Source organism: Musca autumnalis, unplaced genomic scaffold, assembly GCF_047663935.1.
Source record: "Musca autumnalis isolate F117 unplaced genomic scaffold, ASM4766393v1 scaffold_5, whole genome shotgun sequence".
NCBI classification, from domain to species: Eukaryota; Metazoa; Arthropoda; class Insecta; order Diptera; family Muscidae; genus Musca; species Musca autumnalis.
Genome location: NW_027412088.1, coordinates 190,659,218 through 190,674,217, shown reverse-complemented (window position 1 = coordinate 190,674,217; position 15,000 = coordinate 190,659,218). Strand labels below are relative to the sequence as shown.

The 15,000-nt window shown below is 29.3% G+C and overlaps 1 protein-coding gene across 12 annotated transcripts in view; it reads right to left on the bottom strand.

The window, feature by feature from the left end:
* pdm3 (POU-domain protein pdm3) overlaps positions 1–15,000 on the bottom strand; it is a 352,720-nt gene that overhangs the window by 14,424 nt on the left and 323,296 nt on the right. For 10 of the 12 annotated variants that reach the window (XM_073956611.1, XM_073956617.1, XM_073956618.1 and 7 more), the window contains 2 exons: positions 9,079–9,259; positions 7,004–7,057 (listed from right to left, as the gene is read on the bottom strand). In XM_073956611.1, coding sequence (XP_073812712.1) covers positions 7,004–7,057; positions 9,079–9,259 — 235 coding nt within the window. The remainder of the gene's footprint in view (positions 1–7,003; positions 7,058–9,078; positions 9,260–15,000) is intronic. The other 2 variants (XM_073956622.1, XM_073956623.1) reach the window with 1 other exon arrangement.

Sequence of the window (15,000 nt, the reverse complement as noted above, 5' to 3'; positions counted from 1 at the left end):
GTCATTACTTATTGTATTTATCAAATAAGTATTTTGTTAGAAGAGAGAGCTTTTAGTTCTCTCTCCCTCCTTTTTTATTTAAAAATGTGAGCTAAATATATTTAAATATGTGGCAATGCCCTGGCCAATACAAAAACAACACAGCCTTTTTTGTATATAAGTTTAGCGCATACTAAAAGTAAATTAATAATAAAAAAAATGAAAATTGATAAAATGAAAAAATATTGTTCTTTTTTGTGATCTTTACAAAATTTAACGCAATGTGGGGGAAATTTCATCACTTTATTTTTAATTTTTGTGTATATTCCATTAAGAATTTCATAAATGTGTTTTATTATAACTTTATAAAGCTCTAAAGGTAAAGCCCTAAAATATAAGTTGTTGATTTTTTGTAATTCTTGGCTTTGAAAGCTCCCTAGCTACATATTTGTGGCGTATGTTATTATCCAAACGTTAAAGCTTTATATAAAATCTTTTAAAGAAAATTTAGATGCCTTAATTTTAATATCGCAATTGTAATTTAAATAATTAAAAAAAAATCATAAAACATAAAGCTTTACTGTTTATAACGAAAGCTATTTGGAGTCGGATGTCCAAAATATGATTTTGAATGCTTCATATTGAATCTTAATATAATTTCTTTGTTTTTTTTGTAAAAGCTTTTTAACAATATTATTTTTCTCTTGTACAGTTAATTCTTTGGCTGAGTCCTCAGAAATATTATTTTCTGCCAATGAGATTAACCAATTATTTGAAAGCTCTCGGTCTATGGGACTGAACTGGACAGCTTTGTGATTTTCTTTATTTTTACCTAACCAAATTAAAAGCTTTTCTGTGACTTTCTCTCCGTCAGGATTATAATTTTTATCCTCATTGAAAACATTTCAGTCTTTAGTTTTAATATTTTTTACTCAAAGTTTGATTGTCAAAGCTTTGCAAAACAACATCAAAAAGTTTTGTGTTAATGAGCAATATATTTACTTGTTTTCTTGTTATCTTGTTTTTAATATTGATATGCTTCAGTAAAAGTCTTGGAACTTTGAGCTTTTTGAAAAGCATCTTTGAAATTTTTTCAAACCTACGAAGCATTTATAAACTATCTTCTATGCCTGTATTTTGTTTCTTAAAAGTTTTAATATTTTTACTGAAAGCTTGTTTGTGAAATCTTTGAAAAAATACATAAAAAGCTTTGGGGTAATGACCAATATGTTTATTTGTTTTTAACTTGTTTTCAATATTGATGTGCTTCAGTACAACTCTTGAATTTTAGGCTTTTTGAAAAGCTTCTATAAAATTTTTGAAACAGATTTTGTTCAACCTTATGAAACATCTATAAAGTATCTTCTATGCGATATATGTTTTTGTATTTAGTTTCTTAAAAGTTTTAACATATTTTACTAAAAGCTTGATTGTTAAAGCTTTGAAAAAACACATGAAAAGCTTTGGGTTAATGATCAGTATTTTTATTTGTTTTTTAATTTTGTTTTCAATATTGATGTGCTTCAGTAAAAATCTTGGAATTTTGAGGTTTTTTAAAAGCTTCTTTGAAATTTTCAATATGTAAGCTTTATGAAAAAGATGTATTCAAACCTACGGAACATGTATAAACTATCTTCTCTCTTTAGTTTCTTAAAAGTTGTAATATTTTTTACTGAAAGTTTGATTGTCAAAGCTTTGCAACACTGCATAAAAAGCTTTGTGTTAATGATCAATATTTTTTTTTTGTTTTTTACTTGTTTTTAAAATTGATTTTCTTCAGTGAAAATCTTGGAATTTTGGGATTTTTGAAAATCTTCTTTGAAATTTTTAATATGTAAGCATTTTGAAATAGATTTTTTAAAACCTACAAAATATCTATTAACTATCTTCTATGTAATAAAAGCTTTTTGCAAAGTTTTAATGTTTTTATAGGAAGCCTTTGATTTGAAGAGCTTTTCCAAATCTCATTAAAAAGCTTTGCTTTAATGATCAATGTTAGGTTGGGTTTTTGGTTTATTGCGTTTTCCAGTAGTTTTGCTTAAAACATTTTTCCAAACATAAAAATTCTTGAAATAAAGCTTTTTACAAACATTCAAAATTGCAACTTTTTCTTACAAACATTTAAAATTAAACTTTTTTGGTATAAGATGATTGTGGTTTTTAATTTTCTTTAATGTAATAATAGCTTACTTTGAAAAGCTCAAAAACATGGTTTTAAGTTCATAATGTTTAGTCAATTTTTGAAGAAAAAAAAAAACAATTTTGTAGAAGTGTGAAAAATGGAAAGAAATCTTTTGTATTGATCATACCTGTTATGGAAAGCCCTTTTTTAAAGTTCTAATTTTAAAGCATAAAGCTTTCGTAAAATAAAATTCATTAAAAAGCTTTGTGTTAAAGGCCAATATAAGGTAGCATTTTAAGCTAAAAAAAAATTTGTCCAAACAATTAAAATTTGAAAGAAGCATTTTTAAACTTATAACTTTTTAGCTTTAAACATTTAAATTTTTAGCTTTTTCTTTCAAACTTTTAAAATTGAAGGTTTTTCATAAATGCGTTTTGTGGCTTTTCATTTTCTTCAATGTAATAAAAGCTTTATTCTGGAAAACACAAAAAAGCTATTTTTGAGGAAAGAAAACTTTTGTATTGCTCATAACTTTTATGGAAAACTCTTTTCTAAAGCTCTTATTTCGAAGCATGAAGCTTTCGTCAAATAAACTATGTTTATTGGAAATTAATATTGTGCCTGTCATGGGAATGCTGTTTTATGCCTTAAATTGAAAATAATATTTCGCATATATTATGGGAAAGCTTTTTTAGATATTGTATACTATAAAGCTTTTATAAAAACAGCTACTGTACAGAAGTTCGTAAAAGCTCGTTAACCGTATATTTTAATAAAAGCATTAAAATTGGATGATTTAATGGAAGTAGATTTATTGCTACATGGATACAGCTTTCGTGAAAAGCTTTTTGCAAGATTAACCTATTCATGTATAAGAACAGCTTTTCGAAGATACTTTCTTTTAATGAGTAATTAAAATGGTTTTTGAATTTGCATATAACATTTGAAAGCTTTTTATTTAAGCAAAAAAAGCTCTCATTTGTATGTATATTTTTAGAAAGTTTGTTTTTTAATAACTATTTTATTTAAAAGCTTTTAAAATACTCTTTGGGAAGTTTACGCATATATAAATAATGTAAGCTTTTAGATATTATTTTTAAAAAACTTTCATTTGAATATTTAATTTCTGTCTTGTTAAAGATTTTACTGAAGATTTCTGAGAAAAGTTTCGAACGATTTTTTTGGAAATTGTCAAGTAAGCTACTTTAAGCTCTCAATTTGTATAAATAATTTTGAAAATGGAATTTCTGAAGTTTTTAAAGCTCCTTTAAGCTCATTATTGACTTACAAGAACGGTTTTCCAAATTACTTTCCTTTTTATGAGTAAATAAAATTGCTTTTGAATTTTCATTTAACATTTGAAAGCTTCTAAGCAATTATAATGTATATTTTTCCGAGAGTTCGTTTTCTAATAATTGAATTGAAACATTTTCAACATTTCTTAAAAGAGCTTTTATTTGATTGTTTAACATTTCTGGCTTGTTAATTATTTAGTTTAGTTGGGAAAAGATTTGTAAGTAAAGTTTTGAAAGAATTTTGTTTTGGGCAAAAGCTCAATTAAGAAAATGCTTTTTTAAGCCAATAGCTCCCAATTTTTATAACTAATTTTGGAAAAGCTTTTTGCCTTATAGAGTTTTCGGAGAGCTATTGGAAACCCTTTAAATAACTCCGAGGGAATTTTTCCCATATAGAGAGCTTTTATAGCCTATTGACATTTTTTTCAAAAGAGCTTTCATTATTTAAAATTTTTGGTTTTTATGGTTTTGTTTCTGTTTTTTTTTAATTCCACTAAAAGCTTTTTAAAAACATTTTGTGAAAAGCTTTTAAAGTACTTTTAGGAAAGTTTTCGCATATATAAATAATGTAAGCTTTTAAATATTTCTTAAAAGGGCTTTCATTTGATTATTTAACATTTCCGGCTTGTTAATTATTTAGTTTGCTTTTTAATTTTAATAAGAGCTTTTTACTAAAGATTTTTATGAAAAATGTTAAATTTTTTTTTTTTTTGGAAAAATGCCAATAAAAAAGTTTTTTTTAAGCATATGGCAGCCAATTTGTATAAGTAATTTTGAAAAAGCTTATTGCCTTATAACGTTTTTGGAGAACTATTGAAAACACTTTAAAGGACTCCTAGGGTAGTTTTCCCATATAGAGAGCTTTCATTTGTATGTTTTAAATATTTGTTTTTAATGGTTTTGTTTCTGTTTTTTTAATTCCACTAAATGCTTTTTAAAAATGTTTTATATATTTAAAGATTTTTAAGAAAAGCTTCGAAATTAAGATATTTCACTTAATGCGTTTTATTTTTAATAAGAAGGGAGACAGTTTGTGTAAAAAAATTTTAGATTATTATATTACTTTACAACAAAAAATTTATAAAAAGCTTCCGAATCAATATTTATGATAGCTTTTTGGGGAAGCTTTTGATAAGCTTTTTTTACTTTAAGAAGTATTCTTTCTTTACAAAAGATTCTAAAGCTTTCTAATGAATATTACATTGAAAAGTTTTTAAATTACTTTTAGGAAAGTAAGCTTTTTTCATTTGATTATTTAACATTTCTGGCTCGTTAATAATTTAGTTTGCTGTTTAATTTTAATAAGAGATTTTACTAAAGATTTGTAAAAAATTTTTGAACGATTTTGTTGTTTGGGAAATGTGAATTAAGAGCTTTTTACGAAAAAGCATTTTTAAGAAAAAGCCTTTTAAGCATATAGTCATTTTGGAAAAGCTTATTATTGCATTATAAAGTTTTTGGAGAACTATAGAAAAACGTTTAAAGGACATCGTGGGAAGTTTTCCCATATAGAGAGCTTTTATAGCCTTTTGACATTGTTTTCAAAATAGCTTTCATTTGTATATTTAAAATTTTTGGTTTTTATTGACATTTTTTTCAAAAGAGCTTTCATTATTTAAAATTTTTGGTTTTTATGGTTTTGTTTCTGTTTTTTTAATTCCACTAAAAGCTTTTTAAAAATATTTTGTGTATTTAAAGATTTTTAAGAAAAGCGTCGAAAATCTTTTTAAGAAGTCTTCCATTAAGATATTTTACTTAATGTGTTTTATTTTTAATAGGAAGGGAGACAGCGTTTGTGTAAAAAGGTTTTTTTTAATTATTATATTACTTTACAACAAAATATTTATAAAAAGCTTTCGAATTAATATTTATGATAGTTTTTGAGGAAGCTTACGATAGCTTTTTACTTTTAGATGTATTCTTTCTTTACAAAAGATTTTGGAGCTTTCTAATAAATATTACATTGAAAAGCTTTTAAAGTACTTTTAGGGAAGTTTACGCATAGATAAATAATGTTAGCTTTTAAGCATTTCTTAAAAAGGGCTTTCATTTGATTATCTAACATTTCTGGCTTGTTAATTATTTGGTTTGCTTTTTGATTTTAATAAAAGCTTTTTTTACTAATGATTTGCAAGAAAAGTTTTGAACGATTTTTTTTTTGGAAAATGTCAATTAAAAGCTTTTTTAAGAAAAAGCTTTTTAAGAAAAAGCTTTTTAAGCATATAACTCCCAATTTGTATAAGTAATTTTGCAAAAGCTTATTGTCTTATACAGTTTTCGGAGAACTTTTGAAACGCCCGTAAAGGACTCCGAGAGAAGTTTTCCCATATAGAGAGCTTTTATAGCCTTTTGCAATTTTTTCAAAAGAGCTTTCATTTGTATATTTAAAATTTTTGGTTGTAATGGTTTTATTTCTGTTTTTTTTTTTTAATTCAACAGCAAGCTTTTTAGAAAAAAAGAAAAGCTCCAAAAATCTTTTCAATTAAAAGCTGTTTTTAAGAAAAAGCTCTTTTTAAGCATATGACACCCAATTTGTATAAGTAATTTTGAAAAAGCTTATTGTATTATAAAGTTTTCGGAGATATATTGAAAAGCCTTTAATGGAACCCGAGGGAAATTTTTTCTAATATAGAGAGCTTTTACAGCCTTTTGACATTTTTTCAAAAGAGCTTTCATTTGTGTATTTAAAATTGTTGATTTTATTGGTTTCGTTTCTGAATTTTTTTTATTCCACTAAAAGCTTTTTAAATATATTTGTGTGTTTAAAAATTTTTAGAAAAGCTTCGAAAATATTTTTTTAAGAAACGGTTGATTTCTTTTGTTACTGATACTTTTTTAATGTATTTTATTTTGAATAAGAGGGGAGGCAGCTTTTGTGTAATTTTTTTTTAGATTAATATATTACTTTATAACAAAAGGTTTATAAAAAGCTTCCGATTCAATATTTATGAAAGTTTTTGAGGAAGCTTTCCATAAGCTTTTTAATTTAAGATGTTTAAAATGTATTTGTTCTTTACAAACGATTTTAGAGCTTTCTTTTTTAATTTCTATTTAAGTACAGGTCATATAAATTTAGGGATTTATATTTCCAAAGTTGATTCCTGCGAAAACTACTAATAAAAGCTTTGTATTTATTTTAAGCTTTCAGAAGCTCTTATATTTTAGAATTAAGGAGTAAAGCTTTCAAAAAATGTCTAACAAAAGAAGTCATCGTTTTTTGTTTGGTTTGAAAATCTATTATTTTTAGGCTTTTGCTAACAGCTCCAGTGAGAGTAAAAAAAGTTTCATATATAAAAAAAGTATTTGAAAATAGCATAAGGAATAGTAGATAGCAATTAAGTTTTAGGCATAATTTTTTCTACTTAAAAACATGTTTAACATGTTTATAAAAGCTTTTTTTATTTTTTGGATCTACATATTCTTATTGTTTATCCCTAATTTGCGTTAAATTTTGTATTTTGTATATTACTTTTTTTTTAATTTTTTTTATATAACAAAGCAAACAATTAATTTTAGTATTTTATGTTTTAATTTTTTTTTTTTTGTTAAATTTTTAATACTGAAAAAAATTGATTGATTCATACTTATTTTTCCGTTTTCAACATACATGTTTTGCTGTTGAGACGAGAGTTGAGCAGCGTACATTTGTGCAGCTAATGCACTGTTTTTTTTTTGTTCAATTCGATTCGTTTCATTTCGTTTCAATTGTTTAGGTTGTGGGTGTCGAGGGATTTGTGTTGGAGGAATTTTTTGGTTTTGTTTGTTTGTTCATACGTAAAAAAGCCGTAAACAAGAATGAATGGAAAAAAATATATAGAGAAATTTTATTTTATTATTACAATTAATTTGTATTAAAAGCAATTAGCAATTGTTTGTTAGTTTAGTTTAGTTAATTTTTTTTGGTTTATTTAAAGAAACAAATGTCCTGGCACAATAAATAAATAACAAAAATTTTGGTTAGTTTTATAACGATTGTTGTGATTTTTTTTTTGGTTTTTTCTCACAGAAAGTTTTGTAGTGGTAAATGAAAAATAAACTTTGATAAATTCTATAAAAAAAAAACAAATAAACATAAATAACTGTAACAGAAAAATATTTACTAATTGGTATTATACATATATAAAACTACAGATAAATATAAATATTTTTTATGAGTTGTTTTTATGTTGGTTATAATCAAATCAATGTATAATTGCATGTGGAATTCTTTTATTTTATATTAATAACAATTCAATTGAAGAGAGGTTGGAATGATTTACCTAAAAGTATGCAATGTATTGCCTATATAGACCTAAATAATAGATGAAAATACTCATACGCCTAGTTGTTATTAATTTAAATAAGTTATACGCTCCAATGGCCATTTGGCCTACAAAATGAAGACCGGCTGAAGAATAATAAAGCAGCAGGAGCCCATGGCTTACCAGCCGAGCTGTTTAAAACCGGAGGCGACGCGCTGATAAGGTGTATGCATCAGCTAGTTAGCACCATCTGGCAGGAAGAACGTGTACCCGACGATTGGAACCTGAGCATCCTGTGTCCCGTCCACAAGAAAGGAGATAAGACTGTATGCTCCAACTATAGGGGCATAAGTCTTCTCCCTATTGCCTATAAGATAGTGTCAGGGATATTGTGCGAACGACTAAAGCCAATGGTCAACGAAATAATTGGACCATACCAGTGTGGCTTTAGACCTGGCAAGTCCACCGTTGACCAGATATTTACCCTGCTGCAAATCCTGGAGAAGACACAAGAGATGCAGATCGACACATATCACCATTTTGTCGATTATACAGCAGCATTCGACAGTCCCCTCCGATCAAAGGTATTCTATGCAATGTCTGAATTTGGTATCCCCGCAAAGCTCATCCGGCTTTGTAAGATGACTTTAACTGATACTAGGTCCTCAGTTAACATTGGAAAGAACCTCTCCGAACAGTTCAGTACCAAAAGAGGTTTCAGACAAGGAGACAGCCTTTCGTGTGACCTATGACAAATAGATCAGTTGTGAAATAAGAAGAAGAATTGTATTGGTCAACAGATGCTACTTTGGCTTAAGTAAGCACTTTAAAAACAAAGCCACAACGTATCGAGATGCAACAATTGCGTTGGCTAGGCCATATCATAAGAATGAGCGATGATGAACCCGCTAAAAAGGCGTATGAATACATGACACATGGCGGTACAGAATCGGCAGGCCTAAGCTTCGATGGAGCATACAAATGGATGAAGAAATGAAAAGGCGCGGTATTCCAGAAAGCGAAGCGAAAAACAGAGAGAATTGGAGATCTTTTCTTAGTTCGGTCTATGGAACAAATGTTCTGTAATGGGTCAGCTAAGTAAGTAAGTTAAAAAATCTATTTTGAGTCGGATTTAAGTTTCTATCGTTGACTTTTTGAAATGTATTACATACACGTACATAACTTATGCGCCCAGGATTTCATTTATTAAAATCATTTAATAATCGCAGTACATGTTAGTTTTTGAAATAAAATAACATTTTTATATTATTATACATAACAATAAAAATAACTTTTTAAGTTAGTTCAAAAATAAAATTAAAAAAAAATGTTTCTAAAATACTAAACTCAAATAATAAACTACAAAGGACATTTTCTACTATTTCTTACAAATTATTTTAAAAGAAAATATCATAAATAATATTTTGTCTTTCTTACTCACCTGCATATGGCACTTTGACTATACGCTGGACCCTCTGTAACAGATAAAGCCTGACCCACTTGGGTTTGGGTTAGGCCCAATGATAAACGTCTTAACTTAAATGCTTTGGCAAATTCTTTAATTTCATCTAAATCAATGCCATCAACCATATTTGTGGTGGCCTGATTGATGGTGGGCTCATCTAGAAGAAGAAATGACAGAAAAAAAAGATATTAGAATTTGTAAACAAATGAAAATAAAATAACAAAATTAGAGCTTAAAATTAACTTAAACTTCCTCAAGAAGACTTAATTGGCACCTTAGATCTTCTTAAGGAAATGAAAATAATTTATACTAGGGCTTAAAACTAACTTAAACTTTCTCAAGAAGATATAAAGTGCTTAACAACATTTTCTTTTACTTTGCGGAATTTATTTTTAAGGCATCTTCCTCTTCTATTAAATGAAACCTCTAGCTTCTTGAGTCTCTTCCGCTACTTCCCATCTTTATTCTATGAGCCGTAAGTCACAACTTGTTGAGTCTTCTGCTTGCCATCATTAGCAAGCAATTTGTTAAAAATTATTTTGTTACCTTCCGTCAGACATTTTTCACTCGTTTAGTCTGTCTAATAATTGCTCAGCAGGTAATTGTGGTAGTTAAGTAAATGTAATTAACATTCACTTGATGAGCAATGAGAGAAAGATACACCAGTAGGTAGGAATGTTGCGAAATGAAAATATTGTCAGGGTAGGTTAATTAGGTGACAGCATTATGGTTGCATTCAGCTAATTGCATTTTTAAAAGAAAAATATTTAAAATGGAATTTCAAGCAATAAGTCAAAGAAGAATGAAGAAGAATCTTAATTTAGAATAAAGTTATAGATATGGGACAAAGTCAAACTTAGCGTATAAGTGTTGCCAAAACTCATACGCAACACTACAACGTTTATCGTTTAGCTAGATTCTGCCGAATTGGATACTCAATCCGTAAGTTATGGTGGTCATTAGTAATTTTAGTTGGTGGTGACAGGGTTTGTTTTGAGCTTTTGGGATATACTTTCAGAAAGTGTGTTGATTCTTTACCTTTTTTATTTTTTTTTTAGTTCATTATTTTACACTTTAAGTAAAGCTTCTCAAATAATATCTGAACATTTGAAGGTACTTGGGTGAGCTCTCATCACCACAATCATAGAAATAATATATTCAATTATGATAAGGTCGTATAAGTATTAACAACACTCATACGGCATGTGGTACATAATTAATAATAGTAATACGCAACATCGTGTTCATATTTGATTTGACATAAAAACATTTGCATTTTTATTTTTTTAAAGATTTAAAGGAGTTAGGGATTAGAGTCGCATTGCTAAGGGTAATCAAACGTTGACAAAATCTCATCGAAAAAAAATTGTTTTGTACCCGAAGTGTGTTCGGAGGAAATACGTTTCAGACAATGAAGGGTCGTTTTAGCCTTGTCCGCACGACTTGCTGGTGTGCACGTTAACTGTAGAACGGATCAAATGTCTTGAACCAAAGGTTGCACCTCTTAATATTGTGTCGAAACAACGATCTAGTTCTACGATGGACCATTACGATACTTCCCCCACCAAAGTTAAACAATTGTACGCTAAAATTGTCTATACGATAACTCCGAAAAGAAGTAAAAGCCTTAGTCCAAACTTTGCACATCGTTAAATTTCTTCCCGGAAACATCCTTCACAAAATTTTGAAAAATTCTCTACATTGAATTTTAAGTTCAGGTCTCTGATCGTATCGAAATTTGTTGCAGCTGATATTCCTCTTGGCCCCGAAAAAAACCCTGCCGACACCAACTAAAATTACTGATAAGGGCGATAACGTACGAATTAGTTCAGATTTGGCCGAATGTGGGCACATAATACAATTTCTTCCAAACTTTTATCAGTTGCCAAGAACTTCTATATGGGATAAAATCACCTAACAAAAGTTCAAAATGCTCGTTTAAGGCTAGTGGGGTATCCTTTCGAAAAATTTTCATACTGATTACAATTGTATTCTGACATAATGGTCTTTATAATATATTCAATTATGCTAAGGTCGTATAAGTATTAACAACACTTATACGGCATATGGTACATAATTAATAATAGTTATACGCAACATCATACACATGTTTGATTTGACATAAAAAAAATTAGGTTTTTTTATTTTTTTTTTAAGATTTAAAGGAGTTAGGGATTATAGTCGCATTGCCAAAGTTCCTTGAACATTTCACAGTTGTTTAAGTAATTCAACTTAAAACCCATATTTATTAAAAAAATTCATCAACATTCAACAAATCAAGCTGTTGCTTCTTTAAGTTGCTTAAAATTAAGACTTTATAACACTACTTCAAGACATTTCACCAACTTCGCTAAAAGCAACGTTATTTACAACACTTCAATGCCACGATTGGCGTCATAAATCCTTGACTTCAAAATGTTTATTTTTCAGTAGCATTTGATTGCATCTATTGCCACTTAGCATTATCCTCCAAATCTACTGAACTTAAGAAGCTTTATCGACACCACCACCAAGGATAATTTGTTGTTACTTTCGCAAAACAAACTTTTATGTTGATAATTAAACATTGACAACATCAGTAACACCAGCAGCAACAACAATAATAACAATCATCTTAAGACAGCTATAACTGTTGCTTATTCCATTGCCACCATCTTGATAGAGAGCAGAAACATGAATTATGTTTAGCTGTTTATTGAATTGCATTTTGAGTCCTTTGGAGCCATCACCAAAAATAGAAAACTTTAAGCATCAACCGAATAGAATTACAAATTTTAACTCGTCTGCTGCTGCTTCATCTTATTTCAAATGTCTCAATGTCTTTTATTGATGCAAATGAGAAGGGCTAAAGGGTGTGACAAAGGAAGGAAGGAAGGTGTGATAACGAAAATTTATTTAAAACTGGTAAATAAATATTTAAATCATTTCAAAAAAAAAAAAACATTTTTGTTTCTCTTTTAGATGAAAACAATGCTTTAATTCGATGAACGTATAATGCACGTCAAGACTTATACGCCCTAAGATATTTATTTGAAAGCAATAATACGCACTGGAGTGCAGTGAGCATGTATTGGCATTTTTAGCGGATTGAGAACATAAAATAAATTTATCGATGCAGCGAAATATTTTAGGAAATAGCCTCATGTATAGCCAAGGCTAGAGAATATAATATAATGTTTAAGGTATTATTATACAATACATTCGAACTTCTCTATAACGAATCATTTTGTCATTTGCATTTTTTTAATGCGTGGGACTTCGGTAGACTCTTAATTTTTCAATGTATATAATAGGTCTAATAAGCTCAACTCGAAAGAGAATTAATTAAATATCACTATAAATGACCTTCGCCTTAATAAGGCAAAAATAAAAAATAATTTCAGCATGAGCTGGGCTGGGATTCGAACCTGGGTCTCCGACAACTGAGTGTCAAGGTTGCCGGCGTCTTAGCGTTCCGAGCCGCCATCAACTTGTCAAAACTTTAGTAGACAATAATTGATGATCAAAAATCTTCTGATATAAGGACAGCAATTACTAATGACGTAGAAATAAAACTTACCATAGTATTTGTGAACATTGAAAAATGGGATTACCAAGCAGGACTATAGGAAAAGTTTGGAGTTTCAATTAAATGACATAATTTCGCATATGCATTTAGCTAATGAAGTGCGATATATATACTAGTTCCCAAACTTTGCCTTCGTCTGCCACAAAAACAACATTCAATACGCCTGAAGATCGGCTTAACCACCCGTGAAACGTAGCGTAATGGTTGAATGCGTGGGACTTCGGTAGGCTCCTAATTTTTCAATGTATATAATAGGTCTAATAAGCTCGACTCGAAAGAGAATTAATTAAAAATCACATTAAATAGTCTATTTATAACGCATTTTCTCTATATCCTTGTCATACTTTGTCACCAGCAGCTACTTTACAGATAAATTTGACTGTTTGTTTAATTCGTCCTATTATTTGGTATTTGAATTGGAAGTATTGTTTTTCAGTCAACTATAAAAAATCCAATCATATTTAGCTGGAGAAAACTCCTATTTCGCATGAGAACACAACTGTAAATCGGTGGACGTACGATGCATGACCAGACGGATATTCTTAGCATTGCACAATGGTGCCTGAGGGAATTTATCCTTTATTACGTTTTCATATAAACATGTTATTTTTTATCGCGGATGTCAGGGAGATGAAGTAGTGGAAAATTTGTTGCAATATACTACAAAGATTTTTTTATGCCAAGGGTAAGCTAAAATCAAAAAACAAAAGTAAAAGCTTAACCTAACATTTGGGCGTATTAGTAGTGACAATACTTATACGGCACCTGCATATTTAATAATATTATAAATAGCCCAGCTAATATCAAAACTTCATTGGGAAGAACATTAAAATTAATAAATGAATGCAACTGTGAAATACTTCTGGCAATAATAAGCTCGTTTGTTTTTATTAAGCTCTGATCGGTACTTTTATGCTCAATAAACGGAAAGATCCTAAATAAATGTTGGCGGATATGAACGTTCAGATTGCGTTCATCCTTAAAGCCCATATAGAACACACTATCGAATTATCAATGGTATAAATAAGTTCCTTAGGAGTAGATGCAATTCAGGCTACTGATACAAAGTAATATAGTCTTATAGACAGCCTAGTATATTTTAGACAACTATAAATTTATACATAAAAATGATTATGGAAAATTCAAATAAAAAAATTTAACACTAAAACATCAGATCAAAAACCGAAGATTTTAAAATACATTGTATCCAAACTATATCCCTCTTCCTGTTGCTTTTCTATGACTATAAAATTTGGTAAACTCATTTGTATATCAGCATTATCTTTTAACAATAGCAGTCGTGGTAAACAAAGAACTAGAAAATGCTTGAATCGTCTGTGGGCGTATACGTAGCGACATTATTTATACGCCACATGGGTTTGTATTAATTTAAATGCTACGCCTATTTGAAGAAATGAAGTTTGAAATAAAAAACTCAATATTGAATACAATAACATATCAGACGAAAGATCTATGGTAATTTTGGTATTTTCAATTTTCATCTGAGCGTAGCCAATTTAATTTTTATAAATTCATTCTTGAAGACCGCGGTCTGATATTCCATACTCTCAAGATGTTTGTCATCAAAGTACATGCCCCACCTCTCCAGATAAAGCGTGCTTACCAAGTCCTGCTCACCCGAGCAGCTTCCTTGTATATAGTCTTGTGGATTCCTGACTGACATGAGGTCGGGATTTCAATGCCCTCTGTGGAAATCTGCTGGAATATCGTTGCTGATTTATTGGATGACAGCTGTAAGCCTTTAACAAGGCTTCTTGCAATGCCTGTTGGCTTATGCCTCCTTTGATGCTACATTGCCATCCTCCCAAGTACTATTTGTCGGATGAGCCAAGTACTCAACTTTTGGTACAATAAGGTATCTCTGGGCTGATAACACTACACACTGAAAATGCAAACAACTTCTAGTATGGATTTTTTGAAAGTATATATTTAGACTACAAAAACCCTAGTTGGGTTTTGTCCTGTCAGATCCAGTTCGGATTTTATGGCCTCATCTAAACCGGGCTAAATCTACACTTTTTTGCATTTATCAGGCCTTTATCTCAGAAACGAATAGGAATTTTGCCTTGCTGTCTTTAGCAATATTGTAGCCCTTTTGAAGAAACCACATAAGAAAAACTCCATCTAGGGCATCAAAATCTATAAAGTATAGAAATTTGTACATATTTGCTGAAATTCTGGTCAGTATCGGCTAAACTATTGGGAGTTGAACCAAGCAACCTTCCAAATAAAGTTCTCAACAATTCTTTAGAACATTTTGAAACTCTAAAATGCTTGCTTCATGTTGTTTCAGCGCTATTTTGCATCAT